General features: G+C 44.1%; 1 protein-coding gene across 1 annotated transcript in view; it reads left to right on the top strand.

The window, feature by feature from the left end:
* The window catches only part of LOC138278166 (vomeronasal type-2 receptor 1-like), a 198,789-nt gene that overhangs the window by 81,345 nt on the left and 103,109 nt on the right, over positions 1-14,335 (top strand). The window contains exon 4 of the mRNA XM_069219245.1: positions 3,425-3,652. Coding sequence (XP_069075346.1) covers positions 3,425-3,652 — 228 coding nt within the window. The remainder of the gene's footprint in view (positions 1-3,424; positions 3,653-14,335) is intronic.

The raw sequence follows: 14,335 nt of genomic DNA, 5'->3' as shown, positions 1-14,335 counted from the left end.
AAAAATGTGCAATTAAATTGCACTAGACGGGGAGACCTGTTCTAAGGAGCATGAAGACTTCACAATCTGAAAAAGCTCCTTCGACAAGTTCTTGGCTTGTTCAATCCTTTGGGAGTACAACTGACTACATATGTACCTGAGGTGTTTATGGTATGTTTTAGTGACTTGAGGTAGTTACTTTTGTCAGAGGTGCAGTAGTTCCTACGCCATATGCGTTCAAGGTATTTGCAGGATTTCTGAATGCCTTTCTACAGAAGTACAAATTCAAAATGCTCATGTTTGTCCAGATCTTGACTACTCTGGACCTAGCAGTTTGGATGGTGTTCTTGGACCTGTGAATGCATGTTTTCGTATACCCGCACTGCAGTCCCACTGGCATTACCAGTGGTTCAAGGTCCACTAGGAGCACTTCCAATTTTCAGTGTTTCTTTTTGGCCTCACTAGTGCACCTGGAGTGTTCACAAAAATGATGGCGGTGATTGTGCACACCTTCAGAGGTATCAGTCTTCCCTTACCTTAATGACTGGCTGTTGAAGGCGGGCTCACATCAGTCATCTGTAGCTCACCTACAGATGACAGCAAACATCTTTGAGGTTCGTTATCAACAAATCAAAGTTGCACTTTACACCTCTTCAGGAGTTATTATTCACTGGGGCTGTCTTGTACCCAGTGCCTTTCCAGGCCTTCCCTCTGCCACAGTGAGTCTGGAAACTTGTGCTATGATACTGATGTTTCAGCCTAAGACCTGGATCTCAGTAAAGACATCTCTGAGACTTCTGGCACCTTAGCCTCCTGCATCTCCCTGGTCCACTATGCCAGGTCTCACATGCAGGCTTTGCTATGGATTTTGAAGGTCCAGTAGGGCCACCACCAAGGAAATCTGATAGGTACCATACAGATCTCAGAAGAGAACGGTCACTCAAACACAATTGGCCCAGTGGCAGTCCCCTCTACATTCACCACCCAGAGCTGATAGTGGTGACAGATGTGGCACTACTGTTTTGAGGAGGCCATCTGGGGGAGGTTGAGATCGGAGGACTCTGGGCTCTGGCAGAAGCCCAGGTCCATATCATTCTGTTGGAGTTGCTGGCCACTCGTCTGGTGTTAAAAGTCTTTCTGCCATCTATCAAGAGGAGGCTGGTGCAGTTCTCACAGACAACACCACTGCCAAGCATCACTGTAACAAGCATAGTCGGGTCCTGTGCCCGGAGTCTGCACCTCTGGAGTTGGGTGCAGCATTAGGGCACTTTCCGGGTTACAAATCACCAGGCAGGAACGTTGAATGCCAGGCTTGACGATTTCAGCCAGTGGAGTCTGGTGGATTACAAATGAAGGCTACATCCCAAGGTGAGGGAAGGCATCTTCCGTCAGTGGGGAGAACCCTAGCTACATATTTTCACCACCGTTGAGAACATGCAGTGGCAAATGTTGCTGCTTTGGAATTTCTGTGAATACACTTGCTATGAGATGCAAGCCAGATGAATGGAACACCGGATTCCTGTATGCATTCCCACTCCCTGCTTCTCCTCTCCTGAGTTATAAAAAGATCATGATCAACTGGGCCCAAATATTACTTGTGGCTACAGATTGCTCCATGAAAGTGTGGTAACTGGAACCTTTGGATACAAGCATCTGCCCTTTGATCAGGCTCCCACTTCAAGAGAATCTCCTGCCAGCGGAGCAGGGTCCTTCCCTCAAACCTGTACAATCTACATCTCTAAGCATTGAGATTGAGCATCAGCAGTTAATTGCATTTGATCTGCCACTTGAAGTGGTGGACACCTTCCTTGCCGACAAGAAGCCTTCCATGAAGTCCATTTGCAGTGGATGTGGAGACACATTTTTAGTCAGGTGTGGAGTTTACATGACAGACCTATACAAGCTTTACAGTTGGATGTTCTCTTGTCTTGTCTCTAGCCCAGAAAGGCTTTGCAGTGGGCACTAGTAAAGATTATTTTGTCTGCCCTTTCAGCCTTTCTATGTCTGCCGGACACTTATCCTTATTTAAATCACCCATTATGATGTGGTTTATTCAAGTATTGACACAGATGTTGCCTTCGAAACCATTTGCAATGTCACAGTGGGGCCTTAACTTGGTCTTGATTTTTCTCATGTGTACATACTTTTGAGCTGATACACAGCTGCTCGTTGTGTGTTCTAAATCTAAAGACATTCTTTCCTCATTACAACCATTTACAGCGTGTGAGCGAACTTTAGGCACTGTCAGGGCAACTACCTTATTCCATCATTTTCTGGACAAATTGGTGCTGAGGAGTCAGGTGGGTTTCTTGCCTAAAGTTGTGACTCTTTTCCACATTGGGAAATTCATCACCCTGCCTCAGTTCTTGGCCCCTCCTCACCCCTCGAAAGAGGAGGAGAGGCTTCATTAGCTGGACCTCAAAAGAGCTTTTACATTGATTGTACCAAGGATCAGCTTTTTGTGGGATTCTCCATGGCGAAGAAAGTGAAGATGGGGAGGATGATGACCTTGTTGAGGTGGATAGCCCTCTGCACTAAAAACTGCTACACACTGGCCAAGAAGCAACCTCCAAAAGGTCTGAGAGTTCATTCCACCAGGGCCAAGGCACCTACCATTGCGTTGGTAGGCTGCAACATGAACATTGGCAATAATGCCTTGACAACCAAATACGACGGGAAAGACATTTCGCCTGTTCAATGTTTTAGTCTGAGTTCACTCCATAGACCTTCCACCTGAGGAAGGTACTGCTTTAATATTTAGTGCGATGTGGGGAATCGAAGGTTAGAAGTATCCATCAGAAGAAGAAGTTACTTTTTTACTACTAGTAACACTCTTTCTGGTGCATAGTCTATCTTATTGTAGATTCCTCACTGCCATCCCATATTCTGTAGAGTGGCCTCTTTGTAACATCTAAAATGGTTTCAACTTATAAATGGACACACTGGTAATGAGAGTGCAGAAAGAGTCAAGCAAGAAATGACTCCAGCATGCAGAGCTGGCGCTTTTATGGTGCTTCACTTTGTCACCTTTGGGGCTGGATGCAGCCAGAGCAGAGCTGGACGGCACCACCTAGGAGCATGCAGGAGCTTTGCTGGAAAAGTTTCTGGATCTAGTCTGGTGCCTGGGTGGCATTCCTAGATGAGGAATTTGTGGTTAGAGTATACTCCAAAAAGAAGTTACCAGAGGTAAGGTATTTGTTCTTTAGGCTCTCTCCATCTAGGCGCTACCTAAACAGTTAAAATGTTTTGCATGTCCTTGTTTTCCTCTCTTGTTCACCCATAAAGTAAAAAAATCAATGCAAAATCACATTTGGTTACTCTTAGACACCTAGCACCATGCCTTTTGCAATTGACGGTGTGAAAGAGTAAGACCACCATAAATGTATTTCATGTGTAGTAAGTAGAGATGAAGGGTGAAAGGTGATTTACCCTCTTTCTCCTTCAGCTTCTTCATTATCTGAAGCGGGTGCGCTTCCGGAACCCAGCTGGGGCTGAGGTCTTCTTTGATAAGTATGGCGACCCTCCAGGGCAGTATGACATTGTGAACTGGCAGCTGGACCCCCACGGGGATGCCAGGTACATCACAGTTGGACGCTTTGACGCGAGTGCCTCAAACAGCAGTCGGCTGGTGATGAACGATAGCCTTATTTTCAATGGAACCGAGCAAGGACAGGTAAGAGGTTTATTCCTTGAAGTTTCGAGGCACAACTCACCTTATTTACTTTTCTGCATGGAGCACTGAGTGCAACAGGTATTCCAGGTGGTGTAAGCCTTACATTGCTACACTATATTCACCAGAATACACAAATGTAGGAAATTGTCATCGATAGGAGTCAAATGAACAGTAGCAACCAGTGAAGACTCAGTTAACCGAAAATCTCATTTAGTGAGTCCCTGCAGTGACTTTAACTGATTAATGCCACATCCTGCTTGGATTATTTGTTTTCGATATTCCATGGACAGGGGTGCTTATTTCCTCTGGAGGGTTAGTGGGGCCACATGTCTGCTTGATGTGTGCTTTTGTTACTGTGGCGGATTTCTTGAGGCATTGTTATATTGTTGGCGTGTGTGGGTTAATTGATTGGCATGTCTTATTTTATCAGCGAGTTTTCACTCCCATCATGTGACTGCGATAGTAACTCAAAGGAGTCTGTGGCATGTGAATCTAGAAAGAATCTCCATGGGTCAGATTTAATAAAAGTGGCACTGCACCCCTTAGAATCCCCCTAATGCCACCATGTGTGCACCATATCTAAGAAACGGTGCACCACGGCGGTAGTTAGTGAAGTAGCTTCAAAATGTTTGATGCTAGTTCGTAGCTTTGCAGGATTAGCGTCAAACATTTTAACGCTAATCCTGCTAAGCACCCAGTGGCCAATTGTAACCAATGGGAGCCTCTTTTAACGCCTGCTCTAAGCAGGCGTTAAAAGCGCAAAAAAATGACACAAAGAAATCTCTTTGCACCATTTCTTTGACCCCACCTAACGGGTGAACACCCTCCTTGCATACATTATCCTGGCAAAGGCATAATGTAGTGCAAAGTGTAACAAAGTGACGCAAAGCATGCATTGCACCACTTTGTAAATATGACATGGGGAAAAGGCCACATTAGCGTAAAAAAACAAATGATTCCAAGGCGACGCTAAAGTAGTGCTAGGCCCTCTGAAATCAGGGCCCATGCATTTAATTTTCGTGTGTGTAGCAACAAGTGTTGATGTTCTCACTTGTGTTTTAGGTTCATGTCTTATTTGGATAAGCAGCAAGTTCTGTGCCCATCTATGCCAGGAAGGAATCTCCGTTGAGGCCACAAAAGGACATTGCTTTGTGTTTTCTCTAAACCCAAAATCTGCCATAGTTGATAGTTTACATTGTCATCTGTTTGTAAATCGTATGGTTCAGATCTGAGAACGGATTCGCTGGTTATGTGGCCACTTGTTATGTTTCATTCTGGCTATTTTTGTGTAAGGAACAATACCTTGGACCCTGGCAATTAGCTCCAGTTCCTTGGCCTGCAGTCCCCAGCTGTAGGGTTCTTGATTCCTGGAGAACTGGCAGCAGGTCTTGTCACATCCGAAGTGTGGGTGTTTGTAAAGCACATTAGTTCTCAATTCGAAAAAATGCACTTCCTAACGAAGCTTGTGAAGCAAGGTCTTGATATAGTAAAACTTGATTTTGTGATTCCCTATTTGCAGATAAGAAATCGCAAATCCCAAACAGAAATATACCAACCCATCAAGTATTGGTCCCTTATTGTCAGATGTTTTTGACACAATGGAACAACGTATTACAGCTATAGCACAATCAAAAAGAAATGTGCAAACAATGTAATCCCTAAGTTGCGCTGAATTTTTCCTGTTTTTTTAATTAATTTTTTTGTCTTCCTATCACCAAAGCTGGTTCAAACTCAGGTGACGTTATGGAGCCGGCCTTACACCTGATGAGAACCCATATATCTTGAATCCTTCGGTAAAGTCATAGGACTAGTTGACTTCCCAGCTTCGATACACCACTCCACCTAAAATAGTCATCCCATATACCCTTCACCTTACTGTAGAGTGCGCACCAAGTCCAAACTACTTGTCCGATGCAAGGCCTCCAAGGGGGGAGCTGCTGGTATAACCAACATTTAGAGATCTTCCTTCTGGCCAAAAGCACTAGATAGAAGAACAGCGACCTCTGAAACCTCCCGAGAAGGGTCAGCATCTCAGTGTCTTCTCCCAACAACACCAACACAGAGTTCAGCTTGATTTTGACTCCCAGGATTTCGGCTAGTATCTTACCCACTGTGTACCCATAGCCACTGATCGAAGGACAGGTGACTATGTAACATGTATTAATCATTTGCGTCAGGAAGGCCACATCTTTTACATCTTGGGCTTGAGGATTGTCCAAATTTTGCTATCCTTTATTGGGGGGGGTCCAATATATTCTATTGATAGTAGAGAAATGGTTCCTTTTTAAATTAGCTGGCTTAACCCTGAAGTACAGCAGTTGAAGAGATACTCGCCACAGGTGTGAGGGCGCAGGTTCTTGAAGCGTCAGCCTCCATGCCCCGCACAATGCCACAAGGTTTTATCTTCTGCATCCAGAAGCCACCGATCTCCAGCCTGACACTTACGTACCAGGAGGAGAGCTGTATTTGAATCTGGATAGGGACTCCCCAGTCTTTACCTTAAGTGCTTCACAGAGTAACAGCCCTTACACTTTGAAGAGATCCCCACAACGAGTTATCTCGGCATTCCTCATGGGGTGACTCAACCCATCTAATAAACACTCCGGGGTGCCAGGGATCTGGGAAAAGTCTGAATAATAGCTAATTCCCAGAATTTTTTTTACTCTGCGCCAAAGACAAAGTGCGGCCCTCAAGGCTTTCAGACTGGCTTTTTAAAAAAACTTTGGAGTCACAAATTTATATAAGAAGTGCTTAGGTCCCAGCCCAGAGGTCATTTCATTAACAAGCCTCCCCCCCCCACAAGTTGAACTATCCTGTGCCCCAAGCAGCATTCTGCAGTTTTTAAGCTGAAAAGCCATACAATAAAAGTTTAGGTCTGGAGGAGCTAGTCCCTCTTTCTTCAATCTCCTTCTCAATTTTATCCAGGACAGCCTGGCTCCACCACTAACCCAAATAAAACTTGTTATTTTCCCTTGTATTTTGACAATATACTTTTGGGGGTACATAAGTGGAATACAATTAAAGAGATACGTCTGTGAAGGATCAACATTTTGATCAGATTAACCCATGCATAGATCATCAGTGGCAGGTTTCTCCACCTAGTAAGGAGCTGATCTATCTCCTTTTTCCTCCCTCCCTAAATTATGAGCAGAGACCGCCCCAGTAAATAAACTATTGAGATACCAAATATTTAATCTCAGTCACCTCTCTTTTCCAATTTTCAATATTCCAACACACAATCTCCAATTTATCTGCATTGATGGAGTATCCTGACAACACCCCAAACTTTTCTGCTAACTTTCCCACCCTGGGAATGGTCTGAACAGGGTTGCATGTGTACATTATAAGATCATCAGCATACAGGGAGTGCAGAATTATTAGGCAAGTTGTATTTTTGAGGATTAATTTTATTATTGAACAACAACCGTGTTCTCAATGAACCCAAAAAACTCATTAATATCAAAACTGAATATTTTTGGAAGTAGTTTTTAGTTTGTTTTTAGTTTTAGCTATGTAAGGGGGATATCTGTGTGTGCAGGTGACTATCACTGTGCATAATTATTAGGCAACTTAACAAAAAAAAATATATACCCATTTCAATTATTTATCATTACCAGTGAAACCAATATAACATCTCAACATTCACAAATATACATTTCTGACATTCAAAAACAAAACAAAAACAAATCAGTGACCAATATACACCTTTCTTTGCAAGGACACTCAAAAGCCTGCCATCCATGGATTCTGTCAGTGTTTTGATCTGTTCACCATCAACATTGCGTGCAGCAGCAACCACAGCCTCCCAGACACTGTTCAGAGAGGTGTACTGTTTTCCCTCCTTGTAAATCTCACATTTGATGATGGACCACAGGTTCTCAATGGGGTTCAGATCAGGTGAACAAGGAGGCCATGTCATTAGATTTCCTTCTTTTATACCCTTTCTTGCCAGCCACGCTCTGGAGTACTTGGACGCGTGTGATGGAGCATTGTCCTGCATGAAAATCATGTTTTTCTTGAAGGATGCAGACTTCTTCCTGTACCACTGCTTGAAGAAGGTGTCTTCCAGGAACTGGCAGTAGGACTGGGAGTTGAGCTTGACTCCATCCTCAACCCGAAAAGGCCCCACAAGCTCATCTTTGATGATACCAGCCCAAACCAGTACTCCACCTCCACCTTGCTGGTGTCTGAGTCGGACTGGAGCTCTCTGCCCTTTACCAATCCAGCCACGGGCCCATCCATCTGGCCCATCAAGACTCACTCTCATTTCATCAGTCCATAAAACCTTAGAAAAATCAGTCTTGAGATATTTCTTGGCCCAGTCTTGACGTTTCAGCTTGTGTGTCTTGTTCAGTGGTGGTCGTCTTTCAGCCTTTCTTACCTTGGCCATGTCTCTGAGTATTGCACACCTTGTGCTTTTGGGCACTCCAGTGATGTTGCAGCTCTGAAATATGGCCAAACTGGTGGCAAGTGGCATCGTGGCAGCTGCACGCTTGACTTTTCTCAGTTCATGGGCAGTTATTTTGCGCCTTGGTTTTTCCACACGCTTCTTGCGACCCTGTTGACTATTTTGAATGAAACGCTTGATTGTTCGATGATCACGCTTCAGAAGCTTTGCAATTTTAAGAGTGCTGCATCCCTCTGCAAGATATCTCACTATTTTTGACTTTTCTGAGCCTGTCAAGTCCTTCTTTTGACCCATTTTGCCAAAGGAAAGGAAGTTGCCTAATAATTATGCACACCTGATATAGGGTGTTGATGTCATTAGACCACACCCCTTCTCATTACAGAGATGCACATCACCTAATATGCTTAATTGGTAGTAGGCTTTCGAGCCTATACAGCTTGGAGTAAGACAACATGCATAAAGAGGATGATGTGGTCAAAATACTCATTTGCCTAATAATTCTGCACTCCCTGTAGAGTGCTATCTTAATCTTTAGTTGTTGTGTGGTGAAAGGGATTATTTTATGGTCCCTTCTGAGTAATTGAGCAAATGATTCGATATGGATATCAAACAAGAAGGGGGAGGCGGGAACCGTGTCTCATGCCCCGCTAGATCCCAAACCCCTCTGTTAAAACTCTGAAAGTAGAATTCAAGCTGACAAGTTTGCATATAGTCTCTGCAGGTTCGAAATAAAACATGGGCTAAACCCTAGCATTACCAAAACCTTCCACAGGTACACCCAGCAGACCCTGTTGAAGGCCTTAGCAACGTCTATTGTAGTGACTGCCAGTGGGACTGAACGAGCAGTAGCTAAGTCAACACAGCCTACTCATTGCTGAGTAGGTTCCTGAATTTGATGCTTGGGAACAAAGCCTTTCTGGTCGGTGTGAATTAGTTGGGGTGCTAACTTGGCCAATCTACTGGCCAGGTTACTGGAGAAAAACTTATTGTTGAAATTTAAGAGGGAAATTGGCCGATATGAATCTGCCTCCTTAGGATCTTTAGTGGGTTCAATAACTGCACTAATGTGGCGTCCCTCCATGACTGAGAAATCTGGTCACTCTCCAAATAAATGGAATTGAACAATTTCCCCCATATCGGTACCACCACCTCCTTCAGTGTCTTATATAGTCCCGAGGGGATGGCATTCGGCCCTCTGCCTTCTCATTATTGGCACGGCTAAAGTGCTTTCAGATTTCTACCTTTGTGATCTGTGCTTTGAGGGACTCCCTTCCCACCTCAGTAAGCTCCAGGAAGTCCCTGTCCTGCAGCCACCCCCTGATATTGTCCACATCCGGGTAGACCTCCTCCTTGTAAAATACAGAGAACATGGAGACCAGATGCTCCTGCATCTCCCCTGCTTTTTTAGAGATGTCCCCCTGTGAATTAATGATTAGCTCCTTAATTTTATTCCTGGACCTCACTGATCTCACTTTCCAGGCTAGGAGTGCTCCTGATCTCTCCCCATACTCCAAAAGGTTAATGCTCATAGCCTGCCATTTTTCCCTACCCTTCTTTAGCAGCATAAGTTTCAAATTTAACCATGCATCTTCTAACTTCTTTTGTACTATATCCCTGTCCTGAGGGGAGCTTTGCACCTGCAGAGTGGCCTTCAATGCCCCAATTTCTTGTTCTAAACTATACCTTCTGCCTTTTCTGAACTACTCCTGGAACACACCAAACGTCTCAGCACCCCACATATAAAGATTTTAAATGTATCCCAAACTATTATCTGTGAGAAAAGTCGCTACCTGTTTTTTTCAGGGCTGAAGCTACTTCTGTGTCTAGAAGGAGGGCGCAGTTAGCCATCCATCTAGAATTCTGCCTATGGGCAGGACACTGAAAAATCATACGTCTGTAAGATTAGGAATATGGCCACTGAGATGGGTGATCTCTTTGATCATGTCTATTACATTATTACCCGCAAAGATATAATCAAGTCTAGAAAAATGGGCATACTTCTTGATGTGGAATGTGTATCCCCTTGTCTGGTCCATTTAATGACAACACACATCTAGCATCCCCAGGTCTTGTAGCATGCTTGTTAGCGCCTGGCCAATCTTAGGTGTATTGACACAATCTCTCCTAGAGAAACTGTTGAAAATAACATCCAGCAGGGTATTAATTTAAAAATCACCCCCATAGATCACTGGTAACGGGGACTCCATCAGATTCCATTCCAAGGTTGAGGGATAGGAGGGATCATCAGCACTGAGGGCATAAAAGCTAGCACAGATAAATTAATAATCAAAACATCTCATAACCGCCATGACCAATCTGCCTGTACTGCCTGTTTTAGAAGACAAAATCCCCACCCCTGCTCCTTTCCTCAGGAGGATAGCGTCTCCCTTACAGAACTCTCCTTGGTCCAAGGCTACATAGTTCTCAATCCACCTACGTTTAGAATAGAGGCCTCTACTCTCTATTGCTCCTAAGTGAGTCTCCTCCAAAATCATTACATAGGCCCTGCTCTCTTCAAGATATCGAAGTACCAATCCTTGTCCCCTCTGACGTGAGGCCTTTGATGTTCCAAGTTAAAAAACATATATCTTTACCTACCCCCATTTAGAATTTAGGAATCTCCACCCCTTCTTCCTATACTGTAATTTATATGGGTACGAACAACTAAAGCAACAACAGTTTGGTGATCTTGAGGACTTATTTTTTTTTTATTTTTTCCCCACTGCTCCCCACCCAATGAACCTGCCCATATTCCCCCTTGAGGAACCCACCCTTTGCTCACTGGCATTACTCATGCCTATGGGGTACCCCCGGGAGGGATTAGTGAAGACAAAACTTTATGTGCAAAACAGCAGAGTTACCTCCCACCCTCGGCGGCATGCCACACCACACCCCCACCCTGCGAGGGACCACCCTGGAGCAAAGAAGAGAAAAAAACCCAGGGATTAGTGCCCTTCTTTAGAGAGTTGATCAGTGCATCTATGGCCTCTGGAGTACCATAATTGTACATATGATTATTCCACATAATGCAAAACATTGCTGGGAATTTTAGTAGCGCCATTTCACCCAGTGTATGGAGCTCTTCCATCCGCCTGCCAAGTTCCCACTGCTGTTGCCCAATAGCCTTAAAAACATCCAACCTGATGGAAAAGGAATTACCTTTGGCAGTGAAAGACCCACTCTTTAGGGCAATACCCAGGATAACTTATTTCACTACCTAGGAGAGAAAATTTACCAAGATCTCCCTGGGTTTCTGACAATTCGGGTTCCTTTTAAATGGGTCCCTATGTGCTCTATGTATTTCTTGCTCAAGATTTAAGTCCAGCCTATCTTTGAGGACTGTGCCCCATAATACAGCAATCATGAAGGACTTCATGTCGCCTTCTCCAGGACATTCAAGATCCTGGAATTAATTCCTCCTAGCATGATTCTCTACCCTTTCTAAATCCTCCATCAGACCTTGACTTTGTTTAGACATTTGAAAAATTCCACTTGTATTCATCTGTATATCTCACTTAATCAGAGCAACCTCCTCCTCCAGTACTTTAGTCCATGTGGCCACTTCCTCCATTTTCTGGAATAAGGCTGGCTAGGGGGCTTGGATTCCAGATTGGTTTGCATCAGAGACCTCAAACCTTGTGCACAGTGAGGCTGTTGGACGAACATGGCGGCCGTACACTAGGCTAGCCGCTGCGCTATACCCACACCTGTTGAGAGAAAGATCACCCTGCACGTTTTTGTTTGATTTTTCACATCTTTCCTCTTCTGATGTTTGGTGCTTTCCAACCACTCTTGCCGGTGACATCACAGGAATCCACTGCTGGGAGCAAGCAGGGTGGGAGCTGCAGTGTAGTAGGATGTTCCTTGCCTGGGTCCTGAAAGGAAGAGTCAGCACAAGTTTAAATAAGTAGACTGGGTTCCTAGAGTCAAGGAGCTGTACTACTGAGGAGAGGTGAGATAGCGGCTACGGTAGAAAGGTCTCAGTACCAACAGCAGCAATATCAATTCCCAGTATCTATGGATAAGAGTGGACACAGGGTGGGTGGGAAGACAAGGTACGTGCTTCACACTCATTCCCCTAAAAACCTTGGTGTAGTCCTGACGCGGTCTCTGCTCTTGAGGCACCAGAAATCTAGGTGAAACCCTCTCAAAGTATTGCTGGCGGTGGGCGATCCCGGGGGCCAGAAATTGAAGCCTAGGAAATCAGTAAGGCAGCTTAATAAAACATCTGGATTCAGGTGTAGGAAAACTTCTGTTTTTCGAAATTAAGTAACTCCTGAATTCTTTCTTTAAAGTCATGGAAAATACATCCCAGGGATCCCAGCAGGAGAACGTCGCCCCCTAGGAATCCGCTGGTAAAAGCAGTAGATCAAATGGGACTGACGATGCAAGAGTACATGAGGAGGAGTCCCTAGCTGCCATATTGCTGAGCATAAGGGCTGAGATGAAGACAAGGTTTGAGGTCTCTGATGCTGTATTTTCCTGTCCCTAGAATGTGGCTGTTTAAGGCATAAAGTGGCCAGAAGACTCCATGTTCCCAAAACACCACTTTTCGAATTGTAAGCTAAGTAGTTCAAGTAGCAAATTGGTGCATTTTATGAAGTACAGTTTTCTTTAGCTTCAATAGAAAAAAATAGACTGATAAACCTCATGGTAACGTTTTGTAAAAAGAAAGCGCATGATTAGAAAATGAACTCCAGTACCATGGGATCATCTGATTAATCCACAAATCTGAGGCACAGCTTAATTGCCTGGATGATTTTGCATGGTAATTTGGTCTTCTAAGTCTTGAGTGTCTTCATTCTCAGTTTTTAGCTGAACACTTTCCCTTTCCGCATGATGTTCATTGCTAGTTTTTTTTATTCATAGTGGTTGGGCTTGGCCCTTTCTGTAAGCTTTTTGCTTTTACCCTCCAGTTTTCTGAACCCGTTTTTGTAGGCTTTTAGGACTCTTTGCCCTCTACCACTGTTAATCAGTGCTAAAGTGCTTGTGCTGTCTGAAAAATGGCAAAATTGGCTTACACCCATTTGGCACATTTGATTTACTTGTAAGTCCCTTGTAAAGTAGCACAAAATGCTACAAGTGGGCCTCCAGCACTAATTGTGCCACCCACTTAAGTAGCCCTCTAAACAAGTCTCAGGCCTCCCATTGTAGTCTTTGAGTGCAGCTTTAAAACACTATTTTGACCTTTCAGAATAAACCTTTTGCCAGGCCTAAACCGTCCTTTAAAATGCATATGAAGGAAGGCCTAACCCTTCCTTTTTTCCACAAACTTTCTTGCAGTTTAATAAACAGTAACATGTATAAATTAGTACATGGTTATATAAACATACATATCTACATATCCTTTTCTTGCGAAGCCCATTGCCTCTGGTATTTCTAAATCCTATCACTGTGGTGGTAACTAGTCTTAAACTCCCCCTCCCTCCCACTAATCTACCCAACTAGCAAGAGCAGTCCACTGTTTCCTATATATATATATTTTTTCCATTGGGATCTCACTTAGAACCAACGTACCAGGAATGGAGAGAACATAGTTGTAATCTTTGGTCAGGTTGTTAGGGCCGTATATTATATGTGCGTCTGGGATGTTTTGTGTCATCACCTTTGTAATCCCTTGGGGGTAGAGTGTAGGGAAGGAATCCACCCCTGCTGCACAGGTGCTACTTCCAGGGTTCATATTATATTTGTCATGTTTAGGAGTGTATAGGAGCGACCCCTTGCATATTCTCTCTAAATTTCTCCGAGTAAGTATCCCATTCCAGGGAGATAAGAGTTTTACGTAGCCCTCTATATTCTTCCCTGTACAGTGCTCCGCTTTCAGCCAAACTCCACTCTCTCACCTCTACACACCACTACGCCACTTGTGGGGAAGGGGTGATTTCCAGTGACGTGTAATGGCATGTCCAGCCAGTATTAGCGACAAGTCTGCAAAGCACAAGGACCCCCTGCCTTCCGAGCACAAGGGTAAAGACCTAGTATGCAGGCATCAGGGTTAGCCAGTGATCATGTCATGTTACATATTTGAGTGACCTTGCTATTCCTGACCAGTAGCTTTGCAACTGTGTGCATCGCCATAGCATGTGCAACAGATCCGCATCTACTTGTTGACAGCGGGGGCAGTATGCCCCTGCACCTGGATATATTTTATTTATGCTATGCAGGGTAAGATATGCTCGATGAAATATAGAAAACTGGATGAATTTAAATCTGGAATTTCTAGATATGGTTTTAGATGTCACAAGCAGGCTCTTCCAGTCAGCATCCGTTAGAGT

The sequence above is a fragment of the Pleurodeles waltl genome, chromosome 2_2, assembly GCF_031143425.1.
Source record: "Pleurodeles waltl isolate 20211129_DDA chromosome 2_2, aPleWal1.hap1.20221129, whole genome shotgun sequence".
Taxonomy (NCBI): Eukaryota; Metazoa; Chordata; class Amphibia; order Caudata; family Salamandridae; genus Pleurodeles; species Pleurodeles waltl.
Note: the sequence above shows the minus strand (reverse complement) of the source record. Positions and strands in the feature narration are given on the sequence as shown.